Source organism: Phaethon aethereus (genome assembly GCF_964289735.1).
Source record: "Phaethon aethereus genome assembly, chromosome: 18".
NCBI classification, from domain to species: domain Eukaryota; kingdom Metazoa; phylum Chordata; class Aves; order Phaethontiformes; family Phaethontidae; genus Phaethon; species Phaethon aethereus.
In genome coordinates, this window is record NC_138594.1 from 6,267,842 (window position 1) to 6,280,537 (window position 12,696).

The following is a 12,696-nucleotide window of genomic DNA, read 5'->3' on the forward strand; positions in this document are numbered from 1 at the left end:
GGAGCTGAGCATGGTCTGAAGCACTACCCACTCAGTAGCACAGAAAACACCCTAAAAAACCCAGCAGAGTTGACAGGCTTGTCCAGCCCAGAGCTGGATCACTGTGTAGGTTCAAATCTTGATCACATCTACCTAGCTCTTTTTCATGTGTCTGGCCCTGCAGGCTCATAGTACTGACCTGAGAGCACTCCCCAGCAGGGACCTTCCCTCCTGCTCCCTGATCTCAAATGCTTGAGGAAACCTGAGACTTCGCTGCTAGGTGGTTTTCCCTCTGCCAGCTCCAAGAGCCTCTCAAAGGCTGGCAGGTGCTGGACGGTGTTTTTAAGCATAAGCAAAACCCTGCTGACTTGCGGCATCAAGCCTGCTGGATACACATGCTGACATTCCCCAGAAGGAGCTGGATTCCATCTTCCTGGATCTGTTTCTGCTGCTGCATCAGTCTCATCTGAATTTCTTTCTCCAAGAGAGCGGGTGGAATTTGTTGTGCTCAGGCGGAGGCTGTAAAATACATTTTACTGCAGTTGATCGCAGGGTGAGGCGGTTCACCTGGAACAGTTGCAGGCAAAGCCGAGGAGGGAAGGGGGGAGCTTTGCCTGCAGCATTTCTGGACTGTCTGAGCTTTAGTGTGTGGGAGCTGGTATCCTCCCTGTGCTGATGCTCTTGTGGTAGCCAGAGCCCAAAAGGGAATGTGTGAGACCCTTTAGGGGCTGAGATGAGGCTACATCCTAAGCCCTGGGAATGCCTCTGCATAGCCTACACTGAAAGAGGCGTTTCTGGGCTTTGCTGTCAACCTGTTCCCCCAGGAAAGCTGTGCCAGCCTGGAGCTGGTCCAGCTCTGCGTGCAGGTGGGGACATGCAAAATGTCCTGCTCCCTCCTGGTCTCCTCCGTTACCAGCACCAGAAGTTGACTGGATTCTCTTCTACCCCAAGGATGCCCTGGCCACATGTGGAGGAAGGAAGGGGGGTGGGAGGCTGCTGGGGGCTCAGGTCCTAGCTTGGTGGCAGCTGTGCAGTGAGTTGGAGCTGGAGGTGGTGAGTACCTGGGGAAGAGGTGGCTTCTGCTGCTCCCAGGTGCATGGCTCTTAGGCAGGAGTGCAAGACCCTTGTTTTCCCTGAGCTAAAGGGAAAGCAGAGCCACCTGGTCCCTGTTTCCTAAATCCATCCACCACTCATCCTGGCTCCAACCCTTCCCTCACTGCCTGCACCTGCTCTGCGCAGGGAAGGAACGTGGACAGGCTCCCGGCCCCGCTGAGCAGCCGCGGGGGCAGACAGACCTGCTTTGGGAGCAGCAGCACACTCCAGCCAGAGCCACCCCTTCCTTGGGCTGTGAGCGGGGGGAGCTGCTCGCCCCCTCCGGGCTGACCTCAAGTGTCCGAGTCACATCCAATGCTGCGCGGCGCTGGGGAGCGGCTCCGCATGCTCTTTGGCTTTTTATGGTAAGGAATGTCTTTGCAACGTGTTAATTAAGAGCGATCATGGCAGCCAGCGCCGTCCCCGACACTCTCACGGTCGAGCACTTCACACCCCCCACTAAGAGCTGAGCGTGGAGCCGTGAGCGATGCCGAGATCATGGGAAGGGGCCACAGACCTCATGTGGGGCTGCCCCATGGCGCCAGGGCTGAGCCCCCTCTGCCTCCCCCTTTGTTTCCTCCAAGGCTCCTGCGGGGTTTAACGCCCTTCCCTTGCCTCCCGTTCTGCTCGGTGAGTCCCCCGATGCAGATGGGGACAAGCTGACGGATGTGTCTCTGGTTTCCAGGGTTTTGAGGCTGGAGCCCCATTTCTTTGGTTTTTTTTTTGCTGTGGTGGGCCAGGCTGGGGGCATGCAGCAGGGTCTGGGTGTGCTATCTGCTCTTGTAGCTTCCTTGGTACCGAGCATTATTTTTGGGCAGCAAAAGGGGTTTGTCAAACCCTGCTGGGACAGGGACTGGCTCTGGGGTCCCTGCAAGCCACCCAGGGCCACTGCCATGTACAGGAGAGACAAGGGGGGAAGGCTCAAAAGCCTCAGTCCCCACCCCCCTTGGCTGCATCGTCACACTGAGGAGCAAATTTGGCAGAGTAACTGTTTGAAAATAAACCCAAACCACAAACCAAAGCAACTTCTGCAACCCCAGTGATAAATCCGCCTGCGGGAAAGCTCGCGCTAACCTGAGGTTTCAGCCAAGTGCCCCCCATTTCCCTGCCCACCATTGGGCTTGATGGGAGCTGAGCTTAGCCTATTTGTTTCCACTCCCAGTTGAATCTGCTTTTATTAAACTTTAACTGGAACATGGGGATTTGCAATGGTGATCACTTAAGACAAAACCTCCCAAGGGGACAGACCGGGAGCCTGTCCCCACTCAGCCGGGAGGGTGCTGGGCGGTGGCAGGTCAAGATGCTCTTGCCTGTTCCAGCTGGGCCTGATAAGCTCCGTTGTTTGGGGAAAAGCCGCTTCCCACCGCAGTTTTCTCTTGGCAGCAAAACATCGTGCTTGCCCTTGAAGGGCTCCTCGAGGCACAGGCTGGGCAGGAGGGCGACAGTTTTATCTTCAGCCGAGGAGGAGTGATGGCAGATAAGCTGGAGAGGTGATTTTTTCTTTTCTCTATTTCTGTAGCATCCTGTAAATGGCATAACGATCCGGCAGCCGGCAGAGGCTTCACTCTCGCTGCCTGCAAACAAGCAAACATCAATTGATGGCCGAGGATCCATGAGACAAGGAGGGCAGCTTGGATGTGTCACGCTGCAGAGACCGGTGAAAGCCTGGACCTTGCTGTCTGATATCAAACAGAGCCTTGCTGCTTCTGCATGAGGGTGAGGGCAGCCGTGCGAGCCGTGGTGCGTGTCGGAGGGGCTTCGGGGGTGCTGGAGGCAGGAGTGGGGTGCAGCACCCAGCTAGGTGCTGTGCAGAGCCTGCCCCAGCCCGCTGTCACCCTCTGGGCTCTTGCTGCTCAACAGTGACCAGAAATGAGCCGGTGTCAGCCGTGCCCACGGGCCGGGGCGAGGGGACGCAGCGATGCTTTGGGCTGGGAGCTGAGTTCGGGGTGTCCTGGGACATGTCGTCAGAGTGGTTTCGGGGGTGGCTGGGCCGCCCTAGAGCAGTTACACGGCAGAGCGGGGCTCAGCCGCGGGCTTGGGAGGCTGTTGGAAAGGCTGAGGCCAGCTTCGGCAGACCCGAGCTCGGCTTCCAAACTCCTTCCTCTGCATGTCGGTTTTCTACCGTCCCCACTCGGTGCCTGGACCCCGCTGAGCCCTGGCATGAGCGGCACACGGGGAAATGTCTGTCTGTGGGTGGAGGGCCGTGACGTCCTCCCTGGCTCTGCCTTACAGACCCTCTCAGGACCCCACTCCCCAGAGACCTGTTGTGTCCCTCGGGCACAGCTCCCTCCTCCACGGGCTCAGTCCCCGCCTGCGTTGGCACCCGCCTGGCACTCACCAAGCACAAGGGAGCTGGGCAGCAATGAGTCACTGAAGTCAACTTTTTGGGGGGGGGGTGTTAAATGTAATTAGGGGATGTGCTAGAAGTCTCTGCAAACTGCTTTCCTTGTGATGCTTAAATAAAATGGCTCGTCCTTTCTTTGCTGGGCTTTTTTTCACGTCCATATACACACCTGCATTGATTCTGTGTGTTCAACCGCAGCATCACGGTGCTGCTTTCACATCGCTCCAGCTGAGGACAGCTCCTGAGTCTCTCCTTTGGGGAACTGGCTCTGCCAAGCTTGGCAAAAGGCTTTGTTTCATTATTGCTTCGATTCCCTCTCATGTTGCCCTCTTGCCTTGCCCTTGCTTGGGAAGATGCTGGCAGACTGTGGGCTACGGTGGTGGATGCGTGGCTGGCATGCTTAGGAGGATGCCCAGGGCTTGCGTGTCCCCTGGGGCGGTGCAGGAGAAGGCTCCCGTGTAATTTAGGGCAGGAGGCACTGTGGGCAGACTGTTGTATAGCTGCTAGTTTGTTCTTGCACAGTTATTTGTCCTTTGCACCTTCTCCCAGCATTCAGGCTGCTGCCGTCAGATGTGGGCGACAGACGGGCTGTGGGATGCTCCAGCCGCGTTGCACCTGCAGCAGTCGGCAGCTTGTTTGCGAAGCTGACCCTGTGCCCCCCAGCCTGCCCCTGGGATTTGCAAAACTCACCCCTTTTCCCATTGATTCCTTTTTATTATTATTATTTATGTCTAAGCCTGTTTCTCCCAGGGCTGAACGTGAGTGTCATGGTGGGGTGAGAGCGCCTGCGCCCCAGGGCTCTGCCTGCAGAGCCAGTGTTAGGGCAATGTTGGGGCTCCTCAAAAAGACCCAAAGCTGCAAACCAAGCAGCCGCCTGCAGCAGAGCCGAGCTGCGGAGGAGCGGCGATGTTTTTGCAATGTGTGTGGTTTTGATGAGCTGTTTTGAGGAGATGACCTGTCCCCTCTCCTCCTCTGGCTGGTTGTCACTGCTCTAAGCTGCAATGCTATTTGGAGCATCCTTTCCCATGCAGTGCCAAAATACTCAGGAAACAAACTGAGTTTACAAAATCCATGACAATTTAGCACTTTTTTTTCCCGTTGGTTGTTGTGAGCCTGCTTTCGCCAGGGTGGGACTGTGGGATTCACTGCCTGCGCAGCCGGGGTGCTGTCACCCCCGGTCAGAGCCGCCCTTCAGCGTCAAGTCCCTCTTCTTCGGCCGTTTCGTGCTGGCCACGCTGCTGCCGAAGGATCCAACGTGGCTGCAAGAAGGACCTGTCCCCAGAGACCCAGCTTCACTGCTCAGAGTCGTTCCCCAGCCGGGGGACAGCTTGGTGCTGGGGGATTGGGAGGTCGGTGGCCATGCTGCGGCCCCGGCTTTTCGCACGGCTGCTCAGAGGTGGTACCAGGAGCCTCCCTGGGGCTGGCGAGGGGTGTGGGGCGCAGCCAGCCCCCCTCTGCCTGGCCCTGCTCCCTGGTGAGTCCCCTGGGGCCAGGCGCTGCGTGCCGGGTCACGGTGAGCATCAGTAGCAAGAGCAGCAGCCGCCCCAATACAGCCCCGGGGGTTTGCTCCTCCTCTCGGGTCCTTCCCCCCGACACCCCAGCTCTCGCTCAACGGTGAGGTGAGATACCCGGGTACCAGCCCGGTTCCTTCCCTCCCTGCAGGGCTCAAAGCAAAGGCTTATTCTTTCTGGGTGGATTTCGAGCCGCTTGCAGGGGCACGATGCATGGATTGAGGTTTGCTGGCTGGCTTGTACATCTGTGAGCCGGTTATTTTTATTTTCTTGTGAATGCTATAAAAAGATGAACTTGGGAGCAATTCCCATCCTTTCTGGGAACTCAGCCCTGTGTGAGGGGGAACAACCTGGGCTTGAAAGCAAGCGCTGAGTCCGTGGGGCTCCCCGCGGAGCGACCGGGGACTGGCACCACGATGCGCTGCAGCATCTCGGGCTGAGATCTGCGGATGCAGCTGGGCATGAAAAGGAAACAGGTCTGGGGGGGTGAGACGGAGGGGAGCAGGGTCGGTGTCTCCTCTACGATGGCATGAAGGGCCGGGGACACTGGACCCCCAGGCATGCCAGCACAGGGAGTTCTGTCCGTGGGCAGTGAAGAGGTGATGAGACACCGTCTCCACCCCCATGGAGAGCAGATAACCAGGAGAAGGGGCTGCACCCCTTGGCACGGCTCTCCATTGGAGCCAGATCCTGTGGCTCTCCGAGCGGAGGTGATTGAGCACGAGGGGAAGATAAGGCTTGTAGCCATATTTGTGTAGCTGATTCACTGTTTTCCCTGGCTGGGAAGGGTTGAGCAGGGGAGATAAATGCAGACATAAGTAATGGACCTGTTTATACACCCGCTCTCTGTGACTTATGCCATGAGCAGGCCTAGACTAAATATAATGGTTATTGGTATGAGGCAGCGGTCAATTTATGGCCTTCTGCATGGGGACAGGAAGATCTGGTTATAATAATGCTCAGCAGGGGAAAACAAATGTTTGACAGCCAAAAGCTTCCCAGGAAGAAAGGCCAAGCGCTGGGGACAGGTGGAGGACAGCGTGGCGCAGAGGAGGGCTGTGTTGGGACGCAGACCCCCAGGGACAGCCAGGGTCCCGGATAGAAATAGCCTCCCGCATCGCATCCTGGTCCTGCCATGGGGATGTCGCAAGGAGGGAGATATGTGTAGGCAGGTTTATAACCTCTGTAATGGCAATTTATAGAACCCCGATCTTCATGGGTGCTTGGTGCTGTCGGGGCACAGCCCTGGGCATCGCAGGGATGTTCAGCACAGCCTGTCCCAGCTCCTGTGCGCTTTCACCCCCTCCTCCGGTTGCGCTCTGCCGCAGGGTTTTCAAAAGAGTCCATTGATCCTATTCCAGTGACGCTCTCCTGGTAAGAAGATGATGAGTCTTTAAATAAAGCCCTCAGCTACTCCATCCTCATGGAGCCTTTGCAGCGGCAAAAGCCGGGGTGCGTGAGTCCCACCAGCCTCTTGTGTGCGGGTACGGCTGCGTTAAGGGGAGCGCAGGGCTGCTCCTGGGTGATCCGCTCAGGGATAACCCACATCCTCCGCTCCCCCACTGCCCACGGCTTCCCGCGGGCCAGCAGGTCCCACCACCCCTCCAGCACCCATCTCTCCTCCACTGTGGACCATAGGTTGTGTCAAGGGAGCGGGACACGGGATGCAGGATGGAGAGCTTTATTGTGGCTGGGGTCCCCCGGCACTCGCGCAGCCCACTGCCCAGCCCCACGCTACAGCGGCAGGAAAGCAGTGCTGGTGCTCTGCTTTGCTCTTCTCTGCAAGCACCTTCCCTGGGCTGAGACGCTGAGCTGTGCCCAAGCTGTCTGAAAGCATTAAAATCCTCCCGCAGCGCTGAGCCGCTGATGTCCTGCTCCGCTTTCCCACGGGGAGCTGTGCCTGTGCTCCCCCGGCAAACAGCCTCCCTCCCCGCCGGTCCTTGGTTAAAGCCCAGCCAGCACCGGCTGCGCCAGGGAGGTTTGTCTCTTGATTTCTGTGCTTCTCTCCCGGATTTTCCTACCTGAGCCAGGTTTGTGCCCGGGTGGCTGTGGGCAGCATTGTCCTTGGACACAGCTCCTGAACTGGCACACAAACAAAGCAAGACTTCCCGAACGTCCCTAAAAGCGTGCCCCACTAACTCCAGCCAGACTCTGTGTCGGTTGGAGTAACCAGAGCTTTCAACAGGGTCCAGGCATAGGTGCAACAGGGTGTAAGTCCCTCCGTGACAGAGGAACAGGTGATTACACGAGAGCTGATTTGGGAGTTTGATCTCTCTGCTCTCAGCAAGTGCTTGGTGGAAGCAAATCCTGCCCTTGCATCCTCGGTCGGTTGCTTGGATGAGTCCAGTCAGCAGCATCGCTTTAACAGGTACGATGTCTGGGTGCGTTTGAATGAAAAAAGGGTAGATTTGATGCGTTTGAACCCAAAATGTAGCCCATCCCCAGGCCTGTCATGGTGCGGGGGACTGCAAAGCTGCGGGGTGGGAAGGAACTCTGCTAAGTGACGTTGAAAGCTGTGAAGGAACCATCTGCTTTCTGCCGATGTCCCACCAGCTCTGCCTCCCCCCAGGGCTGGGCTGGCACCTTGCAGCGCAGGGAGGAGCGGCCAGGCAGGGCTTCGCTGGTGTGGGTCACCTCGCTGAGCTCTGCCTCCAGCGTGCTGATGGTGTTTGTCACTTGGGCCATGTGCACCTTGTTGGCTGCCTTCTTGTGCAAGAGGCAGATGAAGATTTTCTTGAAGCCCTTGCGGAAGTGTTTGGAGACCAGGGCGTAGACGATAGGGTTCACGCAGGAGTTGGCGTAGGAGATGAGATGCGAGAGGATGCGGAGAACGTACGTAGCATGATTGAGGGGGAAGTACCCGAACCAGACGCAGAGGATGACCAGGTGATGGGGCAGCCAACAGAGGCAGAACAGGACAGCTACAATGATGATCATCCTGGTGACCTTCCGCTTGGCCTTCTTGGACTCTGACATGTCTTGGAGAGGGTCCACGGACCTCCACAAGTAGTGAATGGTCCGCACATAAGTGAGGCTCAGGATCAGCACTGGGATGATATAGCTGAAGATGAAGGTGCAGATGTCCATGACCTTGCGCTGGGAGATCTCCCAGATGGGGTGGCAGACGGTCAGGTTGGCCAACTGGAACTCCTGGTAGTAGCTGAGGTAAGGGCCCGAGAAGATGAAGGAAAGCCCCCAGATGAAGCAGATGGCTGTGAGAGCATTCCTGGGCGTTCTCAGCTCCCTCGAGTGCAGGGGGTAGCGTATGGCCAAATACCTGCACAGGCAAAGGAGAGGGACATGATTGCAGTCCCAGGGAGGGCACGGAGAGCTGCTCCAGGAGCAAATTGGAGAATGGGCAAAAGTTCTCCTGCAGGAGGAGAGGCAGACCCTAGGTCTGGCTCAGCTCATGGGCTGCTGTCCCAGCAGCCAGCGCAGTGCTGTGCCAAGACGGCAGGACACATTCAGCCCTGCTCTGGGGCTGCCATGGCTCTTCCCAGGGGACTTTCATGGGGACTTTCCACATTCCACCATCTCATGGGTTTCGAGCACCGAGTAGAGTAGCACCAGGAGCTCGCTGCCTCTTGCTCGCTGCAGGTGAGTAATGCTCAGAGCCAAGGGCTGAGCTAACATGGGGTAACACACAGGCTGGAGCAATGGGCTGCCTTTTACGGAACTTCCTGGCTAAAACTCACCCTGGGGCAAGCTGGGATGGTCACTGGGACAAGGGACATCACTGGGACAGAAATGGGCTTTTTGTTAATAAAAGGGAAGAGTGGGAAAAGCAGTGTCCCAGCTCAAACATCCCAGTGTCTTCTCCTCCTCGAGGTTTGCCTACTTTGCCATGGGCTGTTGGGAGGGCAGGGGCTCTCTCCCCGCATCCTGGGAACGGAGGGACTGAGGTTTGTTTCTTTCTGGTTTTCTATTCCCCCTTCAGCTTCCAGAGCCTGCGAATAAACCCCAGTCTGACAGCTTTGGGGTCTGAAAGCCTGCTCCAGCTGGGCACTGGGGACAGGAGTCCCAATCCAACCCTCTCTGCTGGACCTCATCCTCAGTGGTCGCATTTCCTTGCACACACGAACTGGGAAATGGTCCTGAGTTCCCCTGGGAGCCCCAGGAGGTCGCAGCGCTCGGCCCTCGGCTCCAGAGGATTCTGTGCCCTCTCCTGCCTGGGGGGATCCAGAGAAGGGGGAGTCTCAGGGTACAGGGAACCCCCCCCCCCCCGATCCCTTTTCCTACCTGTCGAGGGAGACAGCGGCCAGGGTGAAGCTGCTGGCATACATGGTGAGGTAGATGAAGAAATGGACCGCCTTGCACATGAAGGGCCCGAACACCCAGCCCTCCAGGGTGTAGATGGTGGCTTGGAAGGGGACACAGAAGAGGATGAAGCAGAGGTCGGCCACCCCCAGGTTGAGGATGAAGAGGTTGGTGGTGTTCTTCACCTGCCCGTTGCGCAGCAGCACGGCCAGGACCAGGCAGTTGCCCACCGTGCCCACGAGGAAGATGATGAGGTACGCCAGCGGGATGATCACCGACTCGGGCTGCCAGCCCGCCTCGGAGCCCGTCGCCGAGCCGTTCATGGCCGGGAGCGCACGGAGCGCGCAGTGGGAATGGACGCGGGGAGCGTGCGTGGAGGACGCGCTGGGGAGGCGTGCAGAGGGTGCACGGAGAGCGCGGGGGGGACACGCGGGAAAGGGGGTGCACGGAGAGCACAGCAGGGGGTAATACCGGGGGTGCACGGAGAGGTCAGTGGGGAGTGCAGCAGGGATGCACGGGAAAGGGGGTGCACGGAGAGCACACCGGAGGTGCACGGGGAAGGGGGTGCAGGGCGAGTGTGCAGGGGGACCCGCCGGGGTTGCAGGGCGGGCAGGGGAGAGCCCCGGGGGTGCGCGGAGGCGGATGCAGGGGAAACCCCGGAGGTGCGGGGGGATGCACGTTATCCGGGCGCCCTTCAGCTCCCCCGGCTCGGCCGGCAGCCCGCGGCCGCTCGGCGCGGCTCCGCGCTGCCCCTCCCGCCGGCGGGGCGGGGGGGGTCCGGGGCGGCGGCTCCCGCCCGGCCCCGCGCATCGAGCCCCGAGCCCGCTCCACCGCCCCGGGGAGGGGCCCTCCGAGGGACGGTGGCCGCAGGACCCCCCCCGGCCCCGCCCCGGGGAGAGGGGTGAGCAGAGGGGCTCCGGGGGGAGCTAAATTTGGCGGGGCAAAATGTCCTTCGGTGCCGCGACCCCCTGGGAAGGGGCTGGGGTAGCAGGGCTGAGTACCCCAAAGCGAGCTGGACACCCGAAGTGGGGTGGTGGGGTGTCCGAGCGGTTTTCCTTATGGCTGCCCTCTCCAGCAGCCACTGGGAGAGGGCTCGTCTAACCCCAGGGGCTGGCGGGGTGTATTTTTTTTAGGAATGAGGGTCCTCTCGGACTTCAGTGTATAAATTGTCCACCACATTGCTAAATCCCTGCACCAAAATGCCCCAGAGATGAGCTCAGGTTTGTGGGAGAATCTTTATTTCCACCCAAGGGTGTGGGGTCAGGGTAATTCACTGTAGCAAGAACGAATCTTTTTCACATCTGTTGTCTTTTCCTGCTTGTAAAATTGCCCGTGTTGTTCCTTCAGAGCCTTCACGGATGGAAGTCTCAGGACTGGCTGGTGCAATCAGCTCTCCAAGGACACTTCATCTGGCCCCCAGGCTGCCTTGCTTTGTTCCTGTGGAGAGAGAAATATTTAATGTCTCAATTACTCCTATAACTAACCCACTCCACAGCTTCGCAGTTGTCTTGATGGACATTCGGACTGAAGCCTGCTGGCAGTGCTGGGAGGTCGAGGGACAGTCACAGCCCTGTGACATTGCTGCCACAGGACACGGGGCCCTTTTCACCCTCGGGAGCCCATGAGCAGCCCCCACCAAACCATCTGTGGGTCAGCTACGCAGACAGGGTACATGGAGAAGTGAACACGCCACTTTGGTGTGAGGATGCTCTGTTCCTGCCGTTATCTCTCAGGGACAAGCAAGCAATTAGGAGCAGCGCAGAGGAAAGCTGGCCATCCCGCAGGGCAGGAGGAGGTGCTGAGACACAGCAGTGCAGCTCTGCCATCCTCTCCTGATCCCAGCCTGGCCACACGCCCTCAGGGAGTCACGCCTGCCCTCGGCGAGGGCTGTGCTGCATCCCCAGCCATGGCCGTGGAGGTTGCAAGGCTCATGGGGAAAGCCCAGCCCCAGGGAGCTTTCACCCTTTGGGAGCTGCACCAGCTCCCTGTGCTCTCGAACACCCAGAGCTGGGCATTGGCATTTGGGTTTATTGTCACTGGTAGTGTCTTTTGTCTCCCTTCAGCTGCGGTCAGCTCGCAGAGAGCTCAGGTCCACCTTCATGCTGCAGAGTGAGGCTATTAAAAAAGACGAGGGAAAGCACCCAGTTTCTTCCCAAACACCAGTGCAACTCGCAACGCCACAGCATTGTACGCAAAGATCAGTGGCAGGGTCCCCCATCCAGAAAGTGCAAAATAAATTCCTGTCCTGAGATGTAGATGGGTTATTTGGGCAGGGGTGTAGCAGGTTGGGGATCAGGCCTCCAAGGGTGTCCAAAAACAAAAAGAAAAAACACATTGTAAGGCTACCAACCCTCCCAGGCTGCAGGGGCTAGTGGCACAGGGATAGTCCATGTGTGGTGGGAGTCTCTGGAGCCGGTAACCCTCAGTGAAATTCTTCTCTGCAGTTCTCCCTGCAACACCAAAGGCAACTAAGACCCACTGCCTCGCTGCAAGGCTCTCACCCGAGGCTCTGCTCACTGCGGTGCTGCAGGTTGGTGTTGTCCCACTCTCTCTCTGCCCTGGAGGAAGAGCAGACCCAGCTCTGCAGCAGGAATCCACGCACCCAGCCAGCAGTTGACAGGTTTATCCTCCCGCTTACAGACTCCAGAGGAGCAGCAAAGCTTCGTGCCAGCGTACGAGGAAGGCGGCATGGCAGAAACGTGCTTGCGCTACACCTGACGGCCATTCTGCTGTTGGAGTGGGTTCCGTGGTGTGCGATGTGCACGCGTTTGCGCTGTGGAGTCAGAACACACGTGCTGTAGTGCCAACATAATCCAAGTCTCTCTGAGCCAGCACAGCCAGGAGAGGAGCAGTCATTGGCAAAACATGCTTCAATAACTGACGTGCTTGCTTGGATCAAGCATCATCCTGAAACATGGTTTGGTTTAGATAAGGAATGGATCCCTGGGAGACGTGGTGGAAGCCAAAAGCAGACAGAAAATGCTTAAAAGATTTGCAACAAAAAGCTGCAATATGAGGACTTGGGTTTCCTTTTTCCCCTTTGAGCTTTCACGTTCACAAAAGGGAAGGAGAGCTTTGAAATCAGAAATAAGAGGTCATAGCTGAGCCCTCTGAAGGGGAGAGGAGCAAAAATTGGTGCTTGCTGTAGCATGGCAGCCGCAAACCTCAGCCAGTCCTGCTGCCCCAAAGCAGGCAGAGCCCAGGGCTGGCAGGGACAGGTCTGGGGAGGCTGAGCCCAGTGGGAGCAGCTATCGGAGCAGCGGGTAATGCTCAGTGTTAATGGCTGTGTTTGCATAAGTATTTAGAATAGCACCTGTTCAGAAAACAGTTTGGTGTTTGTCCTTAAAGAGGCACTCGAGGCTCAGTTCAACTATTTAAAGCCCTCGTACAAGAGCACCTGGTCTTAACTGCTTCCCTTGGGGTTTACACCTTCAACTAGCTGCAGGGAAGTGCTGCTGGGTTTGGGTGTGTTTGGGGCTCTTAAATAACAACAGAGGGTCTCTTCTTTTACCA

General features: G+C 57.9%; 1 protein-coding gene across 1 annotated transcript; it reads right to left on the reverse strand.

The window, feature by feature from the left end:
* Positions 1-7,422: 7,422 nt before the first annotated feature.
* Positions 7,423-9,614, reverse strand: GALR2 (galanin receptor 2; the record flags this gene model as incomplete). The annotated part of the gene is made up of 2 exons (XM_082007954.1): positions 9,166-9,614; positions 7,423-8,203 (listed from the first exon to the last, which is right to left on the reverse strand). Exons 1-2 carry the CDS (start codon positions 9,504-9,506, stop codon positions 7,423-7,425), a joined length of 1,122 nt encoding a protein of 373 aa, XP_081864080.1. The 5' UTR covers positions 9,507-9,614.
* Between the last annotated feature and the right edge of the window lie 3,082 nt (positions 9,615-12,696).